Source organism: Pocillopora damicornis, chromosome 12 (genome assembly GCF_964200805.1).
Source record: "Pocillopora damicornis chromosome 12, jaPocDami1.2, whole genome shotgun sequence".
In the NCBI taxonomy this organism is placed as follows: domain Eukaryota; kingdom Metazoa; phylum Cnidaria; class Anthozoa; order Scleractinia; family Pocilloporidae; genus Pocillopora; species Pocillopora damicornis.
This window is the reverse complement of record NC_142681.1, coordinates 19847336-19869815: the sequence shown is the minus strand read 5'-3', so window position 1 is coordinate 19869815 and position 22480 is coordinate 19847336. Positions and strand designations below refer to the sequence as shown.

At 37.8% G+C, this 22480-nt stretch overlaps 3 protein-coding genes across 5 annotated transcripts; all 3 read left to right on the top strand.

Annotated features, from left to right (window-relative positions):
- The first annotated feature begins 1 nt into the window (after position 1).
- LOC113681059 (bolA-like protein 2) lies at positions 2-2165 on the top strand. Its single transcript, XM_027198120.2, has 2 exons — positions 2-137; positions 1197-2165. Exons 1-2 carry the CDS (start codon positions 72-74, stop codon positions 1389-1391), a joined length of 261 nt encoding a protein of 86 aa, XP_027053921.2. The 5' UTR covers positions 2-71; the 3' UTR covers positions 1392-2165.
- A 1010-nt stretch (positions 2166-3175) lies between these two features.
- On the top strand, positions 3176-18194 carry LOC113681005 (uncharacterized). Of its 3 annotated transcripts, XM_027198059.2 has the most exons (3): positions 3176-3418; positions 3537-3584; positions 14618-18194. In XM_027198059.2, the coding sequence occupies exons 1-3, from the start codon at positions 3387-3389 to the stop codon at positions 18024-18026; spliced, it is 3489 nt and encodes a 1162-aa protein (XP_027053860.2). In that variant the 5' UTR covers positions 3176-3386; the 3' UTR covers positions 18027-18194. The 3 variants fall into 3 exon arrangements, with proteins under 3 accessions (XP_027053860.2, XP_027053861.2, XP_027053862.2); XM_027198060.2 differs by lacking the exons at positions 3176-3418; positions 3537-3584 and adding an exon at positions 7575-7726; XM_027198061.2 differs by lacking the exons at positions 3176-3418; positions 3537-3584 and adding an exon at positions 11712-12160.
- A 566-nt stretch (positions 18195-18760) lies between these two features.
- On the top strand, positions 18761-20950 carry LOC113681012 (uncharacterized). The gene has a single exon (XM_027198067.2). The coding sequence runs from the start codon at positions 19029-19031 to the stop codon at positions 19404-19406; it is 378 nt and encodes a 125-aa protein (XP_027053868.1). The 5' UTR covers positions 18761-19028; the 3' UTR covers positions 19407-20950.
- Positions 20951-22480: the final 1530 nt, after the last annotated feature.

The following is a 22480-nucleotide window of genomic DNA, read 5'->3' as shown; positions in this document are numbered from 1 at the left end:
TAAGGCATTTTGTCATGTAGCTCATCATGAAATATATAAGTTCTTAATTAGGTCTGAGAATTAAACGCGCTATGAGTGGAATTACCTGTGAATTTCTACAAGAGAAGCTTCAGAAGGAGCTAAATCCTATACATGTGGTAAGAATACTAAATCATTTTTCACATTTTTGATTCTGTTATTCTCGATGAAATAGGTGATAATTTCACTTCAAGGAATTATTTCACATTTAGCATTGATCTGACTATTGTACAGTTCAAGATGAATTCGAATTGACTTCAGAAAACTTAGAAAGAAATCACTTCAAATAAACATTCGATCTTTCAAGATTTTCTCTAAAACGAGGAATTACGAAGCATTTTGAAACTCTATACAAGGAGATGAGTTATGTGGTGAATTTTGATTCTTCGTTTACTTCAGTTAACCTCTCGTTAACTGTGGTTTAAGTCTCCCATGGAATTGAACTTTTTAACCTCATTAAAACCAACACATGTATTCTCTTTCATTTTTTATTATACTTCTAAATCATTCATTTTGAGATGTAGTCCGGAACTCTTTGGGAAAGATTTCTGTATAACCTCGTACTGTTCTAACAACAGTCTTAAAGATAGTTTTTTTTTTTTTCATTTTTTAATTTGCTATTTGAAAAGTACTGTATTCATGATGAAGTATGGGGTTATTTGGAAATCTTGTCCTCTTCTTTCAATAGAATGTGCAGTATGAAGCTCAATCCAAGGACGGAGAATTTTCATTTCAGTCTTAGCCCAGAAGTTATCTAAATGTAACTTCTTCTTACAATTCCAATATGATATCTTCCAAACAGTTTATGAGAACACATAAGCTTATCAGCAAGAGAATGTCATCTTGATCTAATGCCAAATTCTCTTGTCCAATTTACAACCAAATCTATAGAAATTAGAAGGGAGAAATACTGATTGGATCTTGAGTGTTAAGGGTTAACCTTTTCACTTGGGAGTGAAACTCGACAACCATGATCTAGGTATCAATACCCTGCTCTGTCTGCCTTACAGTTCTTACATTGTAAGGAGAAATTCATTTTTGGTCACTCCAAGGGGTGTAGTGGTTCAAGATATATTTTTATTTTGATCAGCATGGAACTGAAAAAAAATCAAGATTCACTTTAAATCCAATTTTATGACCATTAGTATTAAACATATTTTACTTTTTTGAAAATATAGGAAGTAGTTGACCTGTCAGATGGGTGTGGAGGAAAGTTCTCAATACTTATTGTATCTGACAAGTTTGAAGGGAAGCCTCTTCTAGCCCAGCATCGAATGGTGAATAATTGCTTAGCAGAGGAATTGAAGACTATTCATGCACTGACCCTGAAAACAATGAAACCAGCCCAGTGGGAAAAACAGAAGGAAACTTAATGCATGTATATTGGAACAGTGGAGTCAATTAGAAACTATTAATAGCCCCTGTGTCAATAAATAAGACCTGAGTTAGTTCTGTACATCTAAATGACAGTGTTGCGCGTGTGGAACTATCTAAATATTAGTCTTGGAAAGGAAATAATTTTTGTTCTTGTGATGTATTTGTAAAAAAATATTAATTTAGGTATTTGTAATAATTTAAAGTGGGTTCTCTAAATGAGCTGCATTTCTTAGCTGCAAAATCGATTCACTGTTCTTTGAATATTCATTTCTTACAAGTTCAGAAATTTGTTGATTTGACCAATATGAAACAATTTTGAAGGATAAAAAGATTTTCTACCCATTGATTATCTACCTTTCTTTCTATCAAACTTATTTGGTTGGAGACAGCAACCCTTCTTGAAAAGCACAATCGTTGCAATTAAAAATTTGTTAAACTTTAAACTCACTCCAGCGATACTGAACTTTGAATATCTGGAAAAGCAGATACAAAATCTTGATTACAATGATACCTGGTATTAAAAGATTATTAAGGGATTACCTTTTTTCTCCCAAACTATTCAGAGTTGAGAAGTAAATAATGATAATAGAGTTGAGTGGAGTCCAATTTGGTCTGTAATCATGTGAGTGATGAACAAAATCAGATGAATGCAAAATGGGAGTCAGATTTGTTGATCACAAGTATGATTACAGACAGAATTGGACAACAAGAAGTCCTGTTACCAATTAATGGTAACCATTTCAATTAAAAAAAAATACACCTAGAACAAATATCTTTAGTGGAGACAATGTCTTTAGTTAAAAATTCCTCCAATTTGTAAATACCCTCTTTTTCTTTGGATAAGTGGGCATGAACAATCCCAATGTTCAATGTTGGTTTTGAATTTGGTTCTGGTGACGTCATACGATTAACAAAATTACATGTACGACCCCTACAGGTCAAAGTATGTTTTTCACACTGATTCTGCGAAATCTCCATCTCAAACGCAATTCAACCTGCAAAGAATTGTCCATAGCGTCATCGATCACGAAATTCACCTTTCTAACACATTGGGAACTGCTCCAAGTATGTGTTATGAAATTTTCTTTGTTGCGTAAACGGTTACAGATGATGAACTTAAATTTGTCTCGCCTGAAAATTAATCTGGTCATTACAGAAGGAGAAAACGAAGTTATCAGAGTGGAAACACTTCTTAAATTACATCTTTCGAAAGGAATGTAAACTATCGAAACTAGTGGCGATTCTGAAGCCTCGGTGGAAGATGTTGCCGGAAATGAATGTATCTAGAAATTTTGAGTCTTAAAGATATTATACAAACACAAGTGTACAGGCACTGAAATTTGACCTTTCATTCTCATTAAATGTTTTTCCATTTCCTAAAAAATCATCAAGCAAATTTGAATTGAAAATTTTGAAAACTGGAGAGTGAAATGTCGGATTAATCTGACTAGTGTGTGAAATCTAGTGTTTGGCGATCCATTTCTGCACAACTAATATCACACTCTTGTCTTTCAGTAAATGGTTTTCTATTTTGAAAGACAATTTTACAACAGTTTTTACTATTGAAAACGTCTGCCTGAGGGCAAAAAAATGAAACAACTTATAAATTATTTCAGACGGACTCGTGTAATCTAATTGATCTTTTTATCTGGTCGCGTCCTCAAGAAACCAAACTCGAATTACGCATATTTTTTCATTAAATTTGTGATTTAAATACAATAAAGCATGAATCTTTTCGACGCCTGCCCAATCACAACGTAGAATATGATATAATTCGAACGGACGCTAAGAGAGATTTGGCATAAATTTTGGTGTTTTTCCTTTCACCTGTTCATCAGGCAAAAGTCATCTAAGTTCATTCCTCGTGAGGTCTTTTCGCCGTAAACAGAAACATGAGCGAGGAAACATTCATTTTTTGGGGTTCTCATGACGAAGAATTTCTTAAAGTGCTGGAAGAAATCGGCGTTCCTTCGCGAAGCGTCTAGAACATAATGGAAGGCTTACGGCTTAGAGAACGCAAGAGGTAAACATAAACTTTATTGGCTTGATTCGAATACATAATCGCCATTGGTGGATTGGGAGTGGCGTATTGTTTAATGTTACTCGCGCAGTTCATATCTTCAAACCTCTTTCATCTGCAGGATTTTAGATTTGCCTCGGGAACAAACCGATCACAAAGATCTCTCTCTGTAAGTACAGTTTATGATGGTATAGATTTTTCGCAGTGTTATTTAGTCACGTCAAGTTGTAACGAAAACCTAGGCTTGGAATTGGGTGTGTATTCGAATGTTTTCATTTTCCGCGGGAATGATATGTGATTCGAAAATGGCAGGTGTTGGTGAACATTTGTATTCAAAACTGCTCCTCTTCGCTTTTTACGCCGACTGAGCCCATCAAAATTATATTTTCAAAGTAGTTTTAAGTGTCATACAAAAGCCCCCTTACGTTTTCACTGAGGTTCTTGTCAAGATCTCTGTTCATGAAGACTTTGAGGACCAACATATTCATGATCTATTTTCGTTCTTCGATTTTTTAAGACTAACAAGACAATGAGCAGAACAACGAACGCTTTTGAACACATCTGTTTCTTGAAGACTACTTTAGAGCTGGACCAAAAACCATCAAGCATTTGTAATGTTATTTTTCGATCCGTTGCCTAGTAATGTAATAAAATTTTGATTTTATAATTCTATGATCGATTTCATGAAGTTTCGAGCAAAATTATGACTGATAATTACAAAATTTTGCACACGCTTGTTTGGAAAAATTTCAAATTGTGTTCGTCGAAGGGGATTAGATATTTCGGTAATTTTATAAAATCTCATTCGTGCTTCAAATTTTGATGCAAGTCGGGCCGAGTCAACATCGGTTTGCGCAAATAAACTGGATATAATGTATAACAATTGCACGATTAGGTAGAAACGTAATATTTCTTCGTGCTGTTTGTATCTGTAGGCTCGAATCATAACGTGAAGACCGTTGATTCGCTCTAAATCATTTATAGGAGGCAGTTTCAGTCATGATGTAATGAAGATCGCAAGATGTTTGAGTAAAGTTAGATTATCATCAGAAATAACTATTGTACCAAGATCCGTACAAGTTGCTTAGGCTTGTACTTGTGAATCAACGATGTCTTTAAATCTAAAGTTTTCTTTCATAAAAAAAATTAACAACTCGTTTGAAGTCTAGCTAATATTTTACGATAAATGTTGTCAGTTTGTAACTGCGAACCTCTGAAATTTGTTTTAAATTCAACATGATCGACATCTGTTTAAACAAAATTCAGACTTCTGAACGTCGTAAATATTTTCAGCTGCAACTAAAATCACGAGAATGTTCACTCATCATAATCTTCCTACTGAAGCCATCAATCGTTATTGCTTCTATCAAAATTTTCTTTTGAACGTCCTGAAATATGGCAAAATGATCTCGGACATCGTCTCTCAATTGAAAGCAATCGTAATGAAATGTTTATGATTTCATTGTAGACAAGCAGGTTGAAAAATAAAATTTTATAATGCGGAGAATCCTAGCTACGTAGTCCCATAGAAATATGGGTTGATTTCTTACTCGTGCTACCTGAACAGGCAAAAATTTTACTAGACCCTGTTTTTGGCTGCTGTACATTGGCTCAACCCAAAATTCCTGCTTATTGTTACTAAACTATTATCGTCACAACTGATCTCCACAGTAATTTTGTACAACAAAACAAAACAATAGATATCCCTCAAACTCATCCCTGATAGGCTCCAACTTAGGTTTACTAGCCGTTGTAAATCACGTTTAAGAGGAAATTTTGATTTTGACGGAACACCTTTTTGTTAATTAGAGAATGAGAGCAGCATTAACGTCCATTCTTAGATTTATCTATACGTGCCTAATAGGCGACTGAAATTAACGATGTTAGAATTGTTAGCCATGTTGCTAAGCATCGCCGGGAAAGGAAAACTTTGAAACATTCAAACATGAGTAATGAATGGTTTTTATTTTTAGCATAAAATTTTAAACTAACAATTTGCTTTATTGAGCAGTTATTTTTTAAGAATTTGTCGTTGAGAAGGCTATATTAGAACATGTAAGATCGCTTTCTGCTTCTCTAAAAACCTTCAATGTAAGTAGCGCGGCTCAAAGGTGAAATTTGAAGGGATTACATATTGGTTTTTGGGATTGCAATCGATCACGTAATATCGTCATATCTGGACTTTTCATCGCGTTATCGCGACCGGACATTGTGGTTTATTGTCATGGAAATACAATCAAACGAAGACAACAAGTTAAATTCATTTTCATTTCATTGGAGACTAGGCGGGGTCCTCGAATATAGAGATGTGCATGAATGCGGAACTTTCCTGGGTAAATCCATTGGAAAAAAGCAAGGAAACAATAAAACAAGTAGGAAATTCAGTTTGGGGTGACACGATTTCTCTATCCGCGCTCTCAGGTGATGAGCTTAGGGCTTACTTCAAAAGATGGGTGTCTTTCCATCTTGCGTTCAGCAAAATAATTCTTAGGATGATTGAAGAACTTTTAAGTAAGATATGAGAGTATAGCAGATATTTTTAGTAATAAAAAGTTCTTTGGAACAGAGAAGTTCATAGGTTGGGCTAAATAAAAAGCCACGTCATGGCTTTTTGATTTGAATAAGACGATTTAAAAAGGAAACGTTCTTATACTTTACACCAGTTAAGGTATTAGGTATTACTGCGTCCTCGTTTCAGCCCGATATCTACAGCTCGAAGCGAGGCCGTGTAATTAGCCCAACCCTTTCGGAAAATAACTACTTGAAAACTCTCTTCAAGCCTCTTTAAAGAAGAGAGATAAAGACAAAAATCCGAGCTGCATTCCAGCTTGCAATGATATTCTTAGTTTCACTTCAAGGGAGTATCAGCAATGATATTCACAAAACTAGCACTTCTGTACAGATCACGGGTACGAGCATTTAAAACAAATATATAAATAACAGATCTGCCGACACGAAGCAACTGGATTTTACTCTTTTTCAAGTAGTTCCCCGCATCCAAAAGTTGCTATTTAGTGTTATGAGTTGTGAGAATTCATTGGAATAAACTGTGCCAGCATGCCGTCCGTGCACGCGCGCTATGGAGTTCTAGAAAACAGAATCTCTTTTTACTGTTGTCCGGTGAAGTAGCATACCACTGTGAACACAATATAGCGTTTTTATTTAGATGCAGATGTGTATATTATTTCTGATCAGAGCTACTGAGCCATTTACGTACCGAGTACTTTATGCTAAAAGGAGGCAGAAAAAAAGTGCGTCCTCGGTTTTCGCGTGAATTTTGTCAGTATGAGCATGCGCCCATGACCATACATTTCAATTAAGTTTTTAGTCGTCTTATTCTATAAAAAATAATGGGATTTACTTCAAAGCCGATCAGACTTTAGAGCTCAGCCCTCTTGAAAAATTACTCCAAGTCAAGACTTATTAGACTTTTATTCAAATCCAAATTGCACTCGTGTTTGAAATTCTTAATTTACTGCAACCTTGGAGCTATTATAGATTGCTTGGTTCTAAATCCAAACTGAAAGAAGAAAACCGGTGTTGAGCTCACCAAGAATTCATCAACTTCAGTATTTTTTCGTCCTAAAACGGATGTTCGGTATAGGGGAAAACCTTGAAAACATCTCATGGGTTACATAACACAGTGACCCTCTTTCCCATGCTAAGTGATGTGTAGCCGGGTTAAATCGAGGTGACTGGATCTCCCATCCGATTTCAAACTCATCAGTTTATCCGGGATGTGAAAACGAGTGGCATCTTAGGCATGCTAAATTGCGGCCACGAGATGCATGCATATCTCCTCATCGTAGAGAAACTCTTCTTCTTAAGGGAAACAGTTCGCTTTGATGGAACATAACGCCTTCTTTGGATTAAGAGAAGATCAAAAATCCAGATTTCTTGCGCAAATCTTAGATTTTCCCTCGACCACCTAATGTGATGAGTCTAGAAATTTCCGGACTTGCGACACTCATATGGGATGTGTTAATTTTGGCACAATAGATTGTGATAGATGTGACGAGTGATAAAAATGAGACAGATCACAATTCAGCAAATCCGATTGTTTAGAGAATCAAAGTACAGCATGTGACAACTTTCATAGTTTACTTCCGATCCAAATGCGTGAGTGTATGTAAATATCCACTCGCGAGAGGAGGTGGTTTTAGTTTGCGGGCAAAAACAGATCGCTTACGGTAGATAATATTGACCGCGCTTCCGTTAAAAACTTGGTCAGCAGTCAGTCTTTCATATTTTTCTTCGCTCAAACATCTGTAGTGAAATGCTGGCTTCTTTCGGTGAAAGGGAACCGCGAAGGTTAGTGTGATCGATTTTAACTATTATATTTCGTCTACGTAGAAAGCTGTTTGTTTTTTGTTGATCTGAAATGTTGAAATGGAATGTTTTGTTTTATTTCGTGTATGAAAACACAGTCAAGGATCGCTCTTAAAATATTCATCGACACAAGCCTTTAGATCTTATCATCTAATCGCCGTTCACATTTCTCGTAATATTTGTTTTTCGTTTGCACTCTTCTCGCAAGAATCAGATAAATTTTAACCGTCTCTTAGGCTAAAACTGGAACTTTCTTTTAAGTGTTTTTTTATAGATCATATCTGTGCTTAAATGAATCCCTATCGAAAGCAAGGTCGATGTAGCTTGCTAAATATAAATTAGGAATCACAGAGTTGTGACAGCGGATTCTGAAAACAACCTGTTCGGTTTCACTGTGCGCAAAGACTTTTAGTGTACTGGAACCAATCAATTTCATTCAATTTTTGTTTGGTTTTCGATAACTCACCGTTTTTGAATTGAACCTTTTTTACGCCATTACATTTTTTGACACCAAAATAGACATTACACCATTTGTGCAGCCGCCGAAGGGTAAACATGAGCACAAGCCTTGAGGTTTTTCGATTCTCCAGTTTTTATGACTAATTCATGTGTGTTGTCCATTTTGCAATATTCAGCCTCAGAGTTCTTCATAAGCTTGAACTTATTATGAAGACTCTTTGACCGCACAGTGATGAAATCTGACAATCACCTGATATAAGACATGTTTAGACCGGTCGGCTCAAATGTGGTTGATATACCGACACAACGACACTAATTTCATTTTTTGCATAATCATCGCACCGACAAATATTCAAAACAAATCTACAGTTGTCTCTTCTCCTTACATGCTGGTATTGTTAATGCTAGTTTCTCTTTCTTCCTCGTGAGTATTGAATGACTTTATAGGCTAAGTTGAGCAACCAATATTATTTGCAAAGTCAATAGGCTCTTGTTCTTGGGAGAGGGGATTGGTGGTTGAAAATGTGTATGAAAGAAAGCATACTTGTCATCTGAGGGAGAAGGGGATAATAACAGATCTGTTTTTTCTTTTTAGGACCTCTCTGATCATATGACTCATTTTGATCTTGGGAGAGGGGTGGTGGTTGAAAATGTGTATAAAAGAAAGCATACTTGTCATCTTTGGGGGTGGGGTTTAAGTTAGATCTGGCATTTTTTACTAGGATGGGGTGAGGTACACTTTGTTGCTCTAGCAGAGTTTCTGCAGGAATGGAGCATCCATCTTGATTGCATATGAAAAACAATTTTTACTGAAAGAAATTTTAATATCTATCTGTTTTGCTTTTAATCAGGCCATTTCTGCAAATGAGATGCGGACTGAAACTTTCATGCGGCTTCTTACACGACCTCCCAACCTCTTGGGAGGAATTGTTCCTCTTGATGTTTTTTAACTTGTCAGCTGCGAGTCAGAGAGACTCTTGGCTTCAAATTTTTCTCACCTGCCACTGGCAGCTGTTCAAATGTTTAAATTTAGATTGCTATTTTAATCAGGTATTTGGAAAAACCGTAAACTTTTTATAATTTGTCAAAACTGAAAAATTCTCAGAAAAACCCAGGGGCCCCGTATCAACATAAGTTTAATGGAGATCGCACACTGGCCTAGGGATATGGCTGCTGTGTTACAAATAAATCAGAAAATTAAAGAGCCATAATATGAAAATATAAACGTCAGTCATTGCAACTCGTTTCATTATGTTTTGGCATTTGAAATCGTTCTGACTTAAAATAAATCAACTTTTTATTTTTAAAGCTGTTGTTATCTTCCTTACTGTGGTTGTTTCGGTTATGTACGTGCTTCTCGTCGATGCGTTCATGATTCGTGTCAAAGATAAGTCAGATACAATTTAGAGCCACGCAAATTAGGAGTCATTTGCATCTCAATTTTATATACGGAGTCTAGCGTAAACAACCTTAAAAATAACTTTAGCTGTAATTAAAGGTATACTTCATTTTTGAATGAGATTTACAGTCGTATGTACCCAGTTTTAAGGGGTCTCCAAATGAGTTTGGCCCTGCTAGTTCTAGAATTTACAAATGGTTACTTATTCTGAAATTTATTGAAAACTTAGTTATCTTAATACTCTCTTTCCGCGCGCTATTGATTCTCATTGTGAAAGGCTGTTTTATCGCTGACACGCAGGTCAAAGGTCTGTTTGGAGTAGGCAATATCAGCTTTTGGAAAATATTATCAGATCGCAATGTTGGCCTCGAGTCTCAAGTGTGATCACAAAAAAATATGGAATTATGGCAGGCAAGGATAGAGTTTCTCATACTTATGTCATGTGGGAAACGAAATAAATTTCACCCTATTACTTTGCTTTGTAAATTAGTTTCTTATGTCGCGCGAAAAAGTGCGACTAATTCTATGAAACAGATTGTGGTGGCAATATTGTAGCTTGAATACAACGCGCTTAATTGTGAAAAGCTTTTGAATTGCAAACTTCCTGTACTTAAAACAATAACAAACAGAAACTCGTTTGACGAGGCAGGTTCAGGAAAAGCTGATCCCTGATTGGCTGTTTTAGTGCGTTCAGGTCATGGTGCTTCCGCTGTGCCAGAAGTGGAAGTGAAATTTGTCGCGGAAACTACTCATTTGCATAACTCGTCTCTTTGTCAGCATGCATTCAGCGAAATTTTTCAGTGAGCCTGCTGTTATTTACGAGCTGATCTAAGTCACGGAGATCGGCTGCGAAATTTTGTTGTGAAATCGTGAAGACCGTTCGGCACTTCCGCGGTAAGCTTTAGGTAAGTAACACGCGTTTCGTTTGACACCAATGTTTGGGCGCGTGTAAACTTCTAAACTTCATTCAGACTTCTGTTTTCTTTTCGTTTAGATTGTTTGAATACAACTAGAATCGATTTAAACGCCTTGTCTGTGTGCGCAGATGACATCTAAATCGTACTTTATAGTTGCCAAGTTGAACGATTTCGAGTGCGTTCAAATTTTATTGTGGGTCTTTATTGTGGATGTAGCTTGGTTTGTTACTCGAAGCAGTTCTTGAAAATCAGGCCGGAAAATTATTCGAATAGGAAAGAAGGCTTCTGTGACGTATTTTGCATCTTTTCTTTTGTTTGGGATATCTGATTATTTGAAATTGTGAAAAATTTGTGAAGTGCAATCGAAACAGTGGAAATTTCCGTTGAATTTGTGTTTACATTGATGCGAAGATGAGCTCCACGCACATGCTTGTAAACAGTGTCAGTGCATTTACAAAGGAACTACAGATGGGTTTGAGTGAAAACAGCGAGACTTAATTAGCGATTTTCTGAGAAGCGGTGTAGACTAAAACGATACGAAACGTGCTTTCGAAACCTTCTGCTTTCCACCTGAGGCAAAAAGAAACGGCGCTTGTTTCCTATCCTCTCGTCCTTTTCACGTGTATCGATATCGACGCATATTGGTTTGTAACAAATGTTTCCATATCCTTAAGCAGATTGTGTGAAGCTGGAGAAGATTTCTCATTGAGTAGCCGAGATACCTTTAATATGAAATCAAACCACTACAATTTGAGGCGAAAGTGAAACTTTTGATGTACATAAGTACGCTGGAAAAAGAGTGAGAACTGGTTGAAAACGTTACTTGTAGCTTATGCCCTTCATTATGCATTAGTGAAATTTATCACCTGTCAAAATTACTATCAGACGGATATTTGTATAAAAGCCTACTCTAAAACTGTCTGATAAAACATTTTCTCAGGACACACCTAGTATTTATTTTGTCCTACAGTTAAACGCTAACAAATCTTTACGCTGCCTTTCGTATGTCTATTACAGAAAACTTCGTGCTTGTCGCGACTTTCTTCTGAATTGTAATAATTACTATTATTATTTTTTGGCGCTCATATATTATGCAACGCATGGTCGGTCGCACCCAAGTGGTCAAAAAATACGAGTATTGTCTTCTGTTGGGTTTGATAGGTTGTGTTGCCAGGCATACTTAGAGCAAGTCATATCGCCGAATGTAAATAAGGCTTCAGTTTGACAGTTTTGATTCAGTCATCTGTATATTTAGAACAAACCGCCAGACAATTGCATGGGTGGAATATGAAGGAAATTCGAATGACTTTTTCGCGATTATGAGAATTGTGGAAGCCAATACTTTACAACTTGTCGGTGACTGGTGAATTGTGGTTGAGGTTTATGTGTATTTATTGCGGCAACGTCAGAATGGTCAGAGTGAGGGAAATTCACCATCGCTCTACTTTTTTTTAATAACGCGAATTTAGGAAGCATGGCCGTGATGGTACAAACGTTGTTTCGAATGCAGTAAACGGCAAGAATATTTGATGATCGTAGCTCTGAACTGTCATATACCTGTCAAACGAACGAACGATCTCGGGCGAGCGAATTGCAGCCGCATGGAGAAATGGCGTCCTTCTGGGAAAAGTTGGCGCAGCCGTAAGTATCAGGAGATAAAACACTAAGCGCATTTTATTATCACGAGTGAGAAGGGCGATTTAGCTTACCATCGACAGTTCTGATCGTTAAATACAAAAGTTTAATTTTGTTTGCGAATTTATTTTGGGACAGATATTTCGACAAGCCAGCGAATATTGAAGCGCACTTGACTCTGGAAAAGTACAGTTTTGATAATTTTCTTTACATAGCTCTCTATTTTACGTGTAGTTTTATGAAAGACGCGTCAAATCGTCACAAAGAAGTCGAGATTACGAAATTATAGTTCTTGATATTTTGGACCGTCAGCTGAAGAGGCTTTTAAAATTTCTGGAAACTGGCGAGGCTGATATTTCAATATTATTTTGAATTTGAAAGCTATTTATCAGCAGCTGTCCGATATGTTCTCGTATTCTGTCATTTCTTGAAGTATCTTGGAATCCTCGTGTGTGTATCCACTGCCAGGATCTCTCTGCAAGATGTATTTGTTTATCAAAACAAAATATTCTTGACCTAACTCCCTTAAAGTTTTGCTATTTCATCGAGATTGGAACGCGAAAATACTATATTTCATGCTGAGAGAGAAGGCGGTTGGGTTAGCGAAATCAATTCGTAAACGCTTTTGTGCTATAAATGGATTGAAATTTTCAATCAATTTTAAAGGCGCTAATAAAATCCAAAAAGGTTTCCATCTCTACAATTTGAAAATTACCGAAGTGTTTAAAATCGTATTGTGAGGGTTTGTCATGGGGGCACGAAGACACAGATTTACATTATGCGGTTTAAGCTGTTGATATTATTCACCTCTGCCTTTAAATATTCTTTCCACGTAGAATATTTTATTCTAAGTTACAGGTCAGAAATTATGGTTTGGGAATGTATTGCAGATTTATAAAGTTATCCCTTTTCCTTAGAGAAATTGTTGCTCCATTTTTCTAGAGTGCGTTTCAGACGTTATCAATATCGCCAACATGGTGCATTTTATTTTCATTTTGATGGAGGATGAATTTAAAATTTAGGCTGAAAAAAATTTAGCTCATCATCAGCAATGTTTATGAAGTAGTTTTGGTGTAAAAGCTTTTCTTCGTAGTAATTGTTTACTCTCTTTGCCAAAGTTTTGGTTTTCCTGTTATCGGAAAACAAAGCAATTGAGTTATCAAGCTTACTATAGATATTATAATTAGGAATCGACGACTTTTATAACAAGTGCAAAGTTCGTTCTATAATTTATACGAAGCTGTCGTCTCGCAACTCAAATCAGTTTTGACTTTGTCGAAGAGTTTGTGCAAATTCTAGCAAGAGAGCGTGTGTTTGATTGAAGGCAGAATTATTTAAACCACCAACGCTTTTGTTTCAACGCCAAAGAAAACAACACGCGTATGCAAATGTACAAATTCAATTTCATTCATAGATTTCAAGGATTAGTATTTTGTTGGGTTACTTAAGAATCATCGATCAAAGTTATCTTTAGATCATTGTCCTGACTTCCACTATAGACCGCTGCGTTCTTTGTTCACAGTTGGTTATTATTCTTGTGTTTTACCTTGCTCAACATGCTTCCATTGTCAGCGTAATTATGGGATTTTTACACGTGTTTCCAATTCTCTTACACTGCCGCAAATCAATTAAGTTCCAACCCCGCGGAAGCGCCTATTAGAGAAATTCTTTCCAAACTTTTTTCGAGTTCTTTCTAAAACTTTTATCAAAGTTACGCCTTCTTAACGAAGTAGTCATTTACTTTAGTGAATTAAACTCTATTAAGTGATTAAACGCTGTCATTGTCTTTTCAAGTAATTTGCAAGAAATGTTTTCAGATTAGATTGGCACGTTTTCAAGGCAAGCAAAACAGCTTGAGGGCCTTTAGAAAGTTGATCGTTTAATTTTCGCCAGTTCTGTTGTTACTTTGCATTTTTCATATGTATGGGCACATGGCAGAACTTTACAAAAATTGTTTTTAACCGGAAAACCACCGATGCACAAAACAAATAAACTCTTTAGCGTGCATTTGTTCTAGTCCTTTGGAAAATCAACAGAAAGGCTTTGTAATTTTGTCTGGTTATATTCTAGAGACTATATTTAACGTCTCCTTGTGATTGAACGATTTAATGATGCACATAATCTGAGTTTTTCACCTCAATATCGGAGATATTCATCTCAGTGGCGTTGGTAATTTAGTGACATTTTTTAATCTACTTGCGTGCTATGTTTAGGTTCGGGGGTGAAAATGTTTGTTTGGTTCGAGATTTATCCCAGCCTTTTATTAGTACCAGAAAAGATCTGTGATGACAAAGGATCAAAAATGTATGAACTCATAACTGCTTGGGATGAAATAAAGGGAAAAAACAACAAAAGAATTTAATGAAAGAGGTTTAACTAATCCTTTAAGTGAGCGACTTGCAAACAACCATGACTGTTTCTTGCCAGCCAACAAAATTAATTGCCTTTGTTTTTTTTTCTCAGTCTCCCCGAACCATCGAGCAGAGCACGGAACGCGTCCGCCATCTTTGGTGCCAGCCCCAGCTTTGGAATATCACCTGTACCCCAGATTCAGTTTAGACCAGCCCCGCCCAAAAGAGTTCCTGAACCAAAGAAAGTCCGAAGGAGCAATAGTGATGTAGGGCTCAGAAAAAGACCTTATCTTAGGCGTAGGTCAGGGGACTTCTGTCAAGCTCAGAGAAAACGCAGCGAGAGCGAAAGTGATAATCGTCTTAACGGAGTGAACTGTAACGGAACAACTGCATCAGAATCCAAATTAAGCAGCGGATCAGGCAGTGATTGTATTGATACTACAGCTGATAGTGTGTGCTCATTACCAGAGCAGTCCCACGATTCGAACGATTTTTCAAGTCGCTATCCGCTATTTATATCAGTCAACAACGGTTGCCAAGCGTCAAATAAAACACGCATTGTAAAACCAGTCGCTAAGTCAAATCAGGGCGGTTTTAAACAGGATAACGCTCAGGATAAGAGTTGTGCGCGACCGAGACGCAGCGCCAGTTTTTCTACACCTAAAAAACCAGAACCGGCCTCCAGGTCTCCTCAGACGTCTCAAGACTCTTTTAGAAACGGAAGCCTCCGCCGCGAGAAAAGTGACATTGTTAGACCACGTCGAACGCAATCACCAGCTAATAATAACAACTCTACCCCGAGTAGCGCGCGATCAAATTCATCCTCTAATCTAAAACGGGAAAACGGTACTATACCGAGCCCGCGTTCACAATCGCCAGCTGGACTTCAACGTGAACGTAGTGACATCACTAAAAATCGTGCGTCGCCGAGTGTAAGGAGAGAAAAAAGTGACATTGTCCGGCCGCGAGGTAAATTAAGAACTAATTCGCCAATTGCAACCCACGAGGATACAGGAAGCAATATAAATAGAACATCTAGTAATCGAAGTTTAACTTCCAGTTCGTTGAGTAACTCTCCTTCTAAGAGTTCAATAGAGAGTAGTCGCTCCCGCTCGGGAAGCAGCAGTGAGATGTCGAAGATTCCATCGCTCGTTCGGTCGCCAGGAAGCGCTGAAAAAACAGACTCGCACGTTTCCCGCATACCTTCAATCACAAAGAAAAATGGCGCTGAGGAACGTACTCCTCCGAAGAGCAAAATTCCGTCCTCAAATAAATCCCAAATACCCACAACAGGACGTAAGGAGGGCGCTTTGCAGAAAGACAAGACAGGAGGCAAAATATCTTCATCAACAACATCCTCACACAACAGACCTGATTCTGCTAAAGAAAATAAAGATCCTACAGGTGTACCAAATGGTCATGAACCTGCCAAGCAAGTCAGTAAAATTCCGTCTTTTTCCAAGTCTGGTATTCCCAAGTCTAGAATACCCTCCGTGACTCGCAAAGACAGCCAGAATGAAGGGCAGGTGGCGCAGAATGGAGGAGAGGCACATTCTCCTGTTACTGGTACCCAAAGTAAGATACCCGGTGCATCTTCCTCCCCTCAGGGGAGCGGCATTCCTATGGGTGTCAGCCGCATTCCATCCTTTACTAAATCACCGTCAGCATCCCCTGGAACTAAAATACCCCAATCAAAACTTTCCACTGTGGTAGGATCCAAAGCTACAGAACCGGATGGACCCCCCGGGAACTCGTCATGCACTCCAACAACCCATTCCACACCGTCCGATACGACCCCCGAGTCAAAGTTTCCTGTAGCAGGAGGGTCCAAGATTCCAGAACCTAAAATCGCCGCTAAGTCTCCATCAAGTTCCCTTCCAATCGCATCGAAGACAAGTGGGATTCCGAAGCCTGGCGAATCGACACCATCCAGCAAGATTCCAGGTCATGCTGGCGACGAATTAACGCGTAAAACCTCAAGCGCAGAGAAAGAAACTGCGCCCACAGGTAATCCTACAGCGGCGTCCTCGCCCGTGGAAACTAAGAGCAAAATTCCTTCGTTCCCGAAGCATGCATCCACGCAGAAGTCCGTGGGGAACTTACCCAATGGACACGAGCAGGCTGCCTCTAAGCCCAGAACAGGAATACCAACTTTTGGTGGTAGGCAGCCTTCTTTCGACAAGGAGCCTGCTACCCCTCCCAGTACTCCAATACGAGAAAACTTCTCTTCAGAATCGCCACTGGATAAGTACATTTTCTCCGAGGCGAGGAAAATGGAACAAATATTTCGCGATGAGCCCATTGAAGTGGTTGTACCGGCCGCAGATTTGGAGGAGGACGAGGAATTCTTGAGACAAGAAAAAGAAATCGAGGAACTTGAAGAGAACTCGCATGACTCGGAGCTGCAGATGCTGGATTCAAAAGAAGCAGAGGATTTAATCAGTGAAGTGTTGAAAAGTTATGCTCCCGACATCAACACAGAAAACAAACTAGAACTGGATGATAGTTACGTTTTCTCCGTGAAGGATGACAACAAAAACTTTAAAGAGAAGGTCAACATTGATGACATTGTTCTTAAACCAGCCAGCAGCGAAAATGAGTCACCAAATGAGACGAAAATTGTGGAAAAACCGTCAACGAAAGAAGATGTAGACGATGGGAAAGCCAAACTTGGTATCAAAGATTTAATGGCTGGAAAAGATGTCCAAAATGGCGCAGATGTCACAGAGGAAGCAACTAAAAACAAGGAAAAGGAAACTGCCATATTGGAGAACAAGAAAAAGACACCAGATTTGAAAATTTTAATGCCAACTGAAAAGGTTGTTGAAAGACAAGTTGACGAAAAGACTGAGAAAGAGGCAACAAAGAACGAAGGACCCGCGATTGACACATTGGGTGAGTACGCTCAGCATGCCAGGCGCTCGCGCAGTCGACAACGAAAAATTGTAAGTCCTGATTCAGAAGAACCTGGGTTTGTTTCAGAACCTGAGAAGGAAGTTGAAAAAGAACCTGAAAAACCGAACGAAACAGAGAACATCAAAGAGCCACCCAAAAAGGACATCAACAAAGACAAATTCGGAAAAGCTCCGTTTGAAAGCGAGAAGAAACCTAAAGTTGAAGCCTCAAAAACGACAAAATCGAAATCAAAGAACGACAAGCCGAAGTTCCTGATTGAATCGTCGCTCGGGAAAGATTTTTACGCCTCTCGGAAATCGAATGAGAGTGTCGAATCACGAGATAGTGTTCATGATGATGTCGTGAAATCTTCGTTCAAACCCGAACTTTCCGCGCTCGTGTTTGAAAATAAAATCGTGGAAGAAACGTACACATTAAAACAGAAAGAATCACCGGTTGAAGAAGCCGTTAGCTTAGAGGAGGCAGAGTTTGAAGACGTTGATTTGCTGTCGGAGAAAAGCTTGAAGAATGAAAGGCGAGAAATTACACGGAGTGTTGACGAACTTGACGAAAAAACTGTAAAATGCATGGGATGTGGACGAGGTGGAAAGTGTTCCATTATGTAGTTGAAACAATAGCTAGGAATTCTGGGTTTATTTTCGATTTCATCGTTCAATTAGTATTAAAATGAGTAACCGCCATGCATTTCAAGTGTCATCTCTTTTAAAAGAAAACTTAGCCGGGTTTGAGTGAATTTGTAATGAAAATTTGCTATTAAAAACTATTTAATCGTACTTTTGTGTCACTTCCTGAACTTGTGAACAACTTTTAAAAATTCGCCTGGCGTTTGAAGAATTCAAGGTTTTGTTGGTCGGGTGTTCCCGGACAATGCCACCTTCTACGTTAACGTGAGAGAACTGGGTAAGAGATTAGGTTTAGTTTCTAAATGGGTTAAATCTCCTTTGCAGACGGTTTTAGACACGTCACGCAACGCTACTTGAACCGAGCAAAAGCGATGAAAACCATCAAAATCTTATAATGAATATTGCACCGTCCTGTCACCTGTCGTCTAGTTCTTAATCCAGGGTTTTGTTGTGAGAGTTGAGCTGACTTCATCCCTGAAAAAAATTAATTTATTGTTATGATGACATAAACCTTGGTATGTCTGGTATTTGAGGTTCGAAGTTTTAGTGCTAACTCGGATCTTTCGGTTAGACACGAAGTCCCCCAAAAAGAGACTTTGATGGTTGGTTCTTCGGGAAATCAAATGTAACCAAAGCTACGATTTCAGAGCAAATTTACGTTCTGTTATGAAATGCGTGATCACATCCGTGACCTAACTCACGTGACGTGTAAGCGTCATAACGAGGCTAAAGGCAACTTATGCTTCGACATAGAGAACGCAAATCGCTTCGAGGAGTAAGATTTGAGATCAATCTCTTCTTTGAAAAGTTTTAGAGAGCTGTAGTGGGCAGTATTTTGAATCAAGAAAAAACTTTCCCTGAAGTTTTTTAAGCATTAAGAACGAACAGATAGTAAAAGTGCCGTACAGAAAGGCGAGGAACAAGTCGTGACGCGATTACGCTCGAACATTGGTGTGTTGTACTGATCTGAGATAAAGTATATATATGGCAGCAAGTGGATCAGAAACGCAAACTATCGAAAACGTTGATCTTAAAGTTGATGATAATCCAGATGAGGATCATATCGATATCGAAATAAAACAAGTTACAGAAGAAACAACTCCATTAAAAGCTGATAGTAACGATGAGGAACTGGAATTTGGATTTGGAAGAGACGAGCCAGTCTTTATCACAGATCAGGATGTTGCCGATTATTCGGAATCGTCGATGGAAAGATCAACAGAACTTTCAGCAGACGCCAAAAAGGCGTACGAAGAATGGATCTATGTAGACATGAACAAGACTACCCACGAAGTGAACGAGAACTTGCTTCTTTTGAGTTCAGTTTATGGAAAAGATCAAGTATGTTGTTGTGTTATGTGAACTAGAAGAAGCATTAATTTATTTCTTGATCAAGTAAATCCACGGAAGGTTCCTTGATTTCCATCGTTTAGATTGCAAAACGTAGAAGTTGTGAAAAAGCGGTATGAGATATATTAATTTATTTCATTTCAAAATGACCTCAAATGTCAATAAGATGAAAGTAGATACTAAAGTTGCGTCATACATGGGAATTGGGCCAGAGAAAGCCTTGTATATCTTTTATTGGCGAGGGAAAGTAGAGAAATTGTAATAGGTACATCTACTATTATAAATAAGTACTTGCTCTTTAGATAAATTGTCAAGCAAACTCTCTAGGTTTTGTAAAAGAGGGCAAAGACTGGATAGATAAAGATCTTATGTTAACAACTGTTCCATTGTTGTTCCGATACAAAGCATGTGACAGTACTCGAGAATTGGTTGCGCTAATGCTTAAAGCACATTTGATATCCGAAAGGGGAGGTATTAAATCCTTTGAGGATTTCAATTAGGCAATAGGCTTATGACACAATTATTGGCTAGCTAGTTTCATGGAAAACACATTATTTTACTTGTAACCTAATAATGCAGTTAGCCCTATTAAATAAGTTTTCCTCAGGGTACTTACTAGTTTATTTTATTAACTGAGACCAGTACTTCAAGTGACTAAATGATTTGTTTATTAGAGGTGCATAAAATTTAATTATAATTTTCAAACCAAATAATGAGCAATATCATGATGAGAGATAGGAGTGGCTCTGGTCACTTTAGCTACTGGGATTCCCTGTGCTTTTAAAGAAGTACTATCAGTTTTTCAGTGAAAATTCTAAATATGTTGTAAGTATTTGAGTTTGTCTGAAAAATTGTTCTCTCTACTGGTTTTGCTTGTGACTCGAATGCACCCATCCTAAAACAACTGCCAGAACTATTTATGTAGAATTTCCAAGAGGGTACAATTTTCTATCACAAGGTAAATGTTAATTCTGCTAAATTAACCCTTTGACTCCCAAGATCTGATCATTAACTCTCTCCTCTTGCTTCTATACCTTTCTTTGTGAATTGGTTACAAGAATTTAGTGTTCCATCAAGATACTATCTTGTACTTGATAAGTTTGAGTAATCTCACTACCTGTTTACTGGATAATGTTTGGATACTATAGGAAGGTGTTTATCATTTTTGGGAGTTAAAGGGTTTGATAATCATGTTTAAGTTGGAAAGTATAAATCATATCTCCTTTGCAGCTTCATCTGCACCAGGGACATAAAATTATTATTTGATCACTAATTGTACCAGGGACATGGATAGCCACCAAAAAGAAACATCCGCTTTGTCTAAGTTTTTGAAGGAACTAAAATTTTAGTTTTATTATGTACAGCATCAAGTGTTATTGATTTCCACCTCCAGTGACTTAATTAGGCAATAAATATCAGCGGCCTGATAAATTTAAGAAAAGTTTGTTCAAAATTGATCAAATTGTGTTACTAAGATAGTTATCTGAACCCTGATATGGAAGTTATTGTGGTTTTAGGGAAGACTTTAGTAAAATTATTATGTCTGTAGTAAGAAACCAAGCCAGTAATAGACTTTGATATTCTGTAACCTTTTTTGACAATAACTTTAAACTGTGTTGTGTTCATTGAAGTTACATTATTCACACCACTCTGTGCCTTAACCCTCTAACCCCTAAGAGTGACTAGCATCTAATTTCTCTTTACAGTATCACCCCTGAGTCACAAGGATAAAAAGAAATGAGAAAAGAGGCTCATGATTGTTAAACAAATTCTCCTTGTCAACACTTAAGGAAATGTAAAGAGAACAGTATGGAGACTATGCATACTGATGTCAAGTTGTAAAAGGATAACTATACACACCAAGAGACAGTTGTATTCACACACCCTGTGCTGCAAGAGTTTATATTTTGCCCTCAAGGTAAATGTGGAAAAAGTGCATTTTTAAAATATTTTCCACCATTATAATATAGGAATTTTTGCACTTTCTTATCCTTGTAGAATGGAATAAAAGAAGGGGTTCATGAGGGGGTATGGGAGGGGGGTAGGGGAGGAGTGAGTAGGGGAGGAGGTGGGGGAGGAGGGTGGGAAAGGACAGGGCACAAGAGGGGAGTAGGGGAATAGCAGAGAGAACTTGTTGAGGGGGATGTTATCACTCCAAATAATTAGCATACCAAATCTTAGGGGTTTTCTACCACGTGCACAGTTAAGTATAGGTTGTCAAGTTCATTCGTCAGTATTTTAGGTACTTCCGTTAAAATATCGTGAAATTACGAGAACCTTATCATCAGTTAACATTCCATTGACAATATTGACTTTAAAGTTGGGTTAAATTACGTTTCGCGAGCTGAACTGAAGTTACAGTTAACTAGAAAGCTCTCTTTTATCCTTTTTCGTTTAGGTATTTCTTTCTTCTTTTATCCCGAAGACGTTAGCCTTGACTTTCTTGTCAACCGAAGAAGCCTTGTGATATCAGGTCCGTCAGTAACGCGCACGTTACACTTGTGGTATGTGGTTGTGATAAAATTTTACGCGCGCGACACTCACTCGGGTAAAGTTCAGTTCCTGTTTATACCCGAGGTTATCGATTTACTCTCTAAGTAATTGAACGAATTCGTAGTCGACCTTCGTTGTCTAAACGGAATTCCATAGGAAGAAAAGGTAAGTACAGTGAAAAATTTGAAAAATATCTGTGCTTTTAATTTGACTTAGAAGTGATAGGCGTACCAAATGTAAACAAATGAATTTAGTCACGAGTAAGTCACGAGTAAGAAACGAAGAGAAAGGGAATCAGTACGTATTTTTATCCTCCACTCATGAATAAGAAACAAGGAAGTGAAATTAGCAATAAGGTGTTGCAGTGAAAGATGTAAGACTGTTGTTTCAGATGATTCAGAGATCGTGAGCTAAATTAAAGTTTGTAGCTTAAGTTGAAATCCGCCAACATTGCATCAGGCCGCCACTAATAGCAGTATACTTTGCACATCAGAAATATCTGCCCAAGCCGTCTCGTACAGGTACCCTTATCTCTTTCCATATATTAATCTTTGAAAATCTTGCGTATCCTTCTTCGAAAAAGAGTCGTTTAC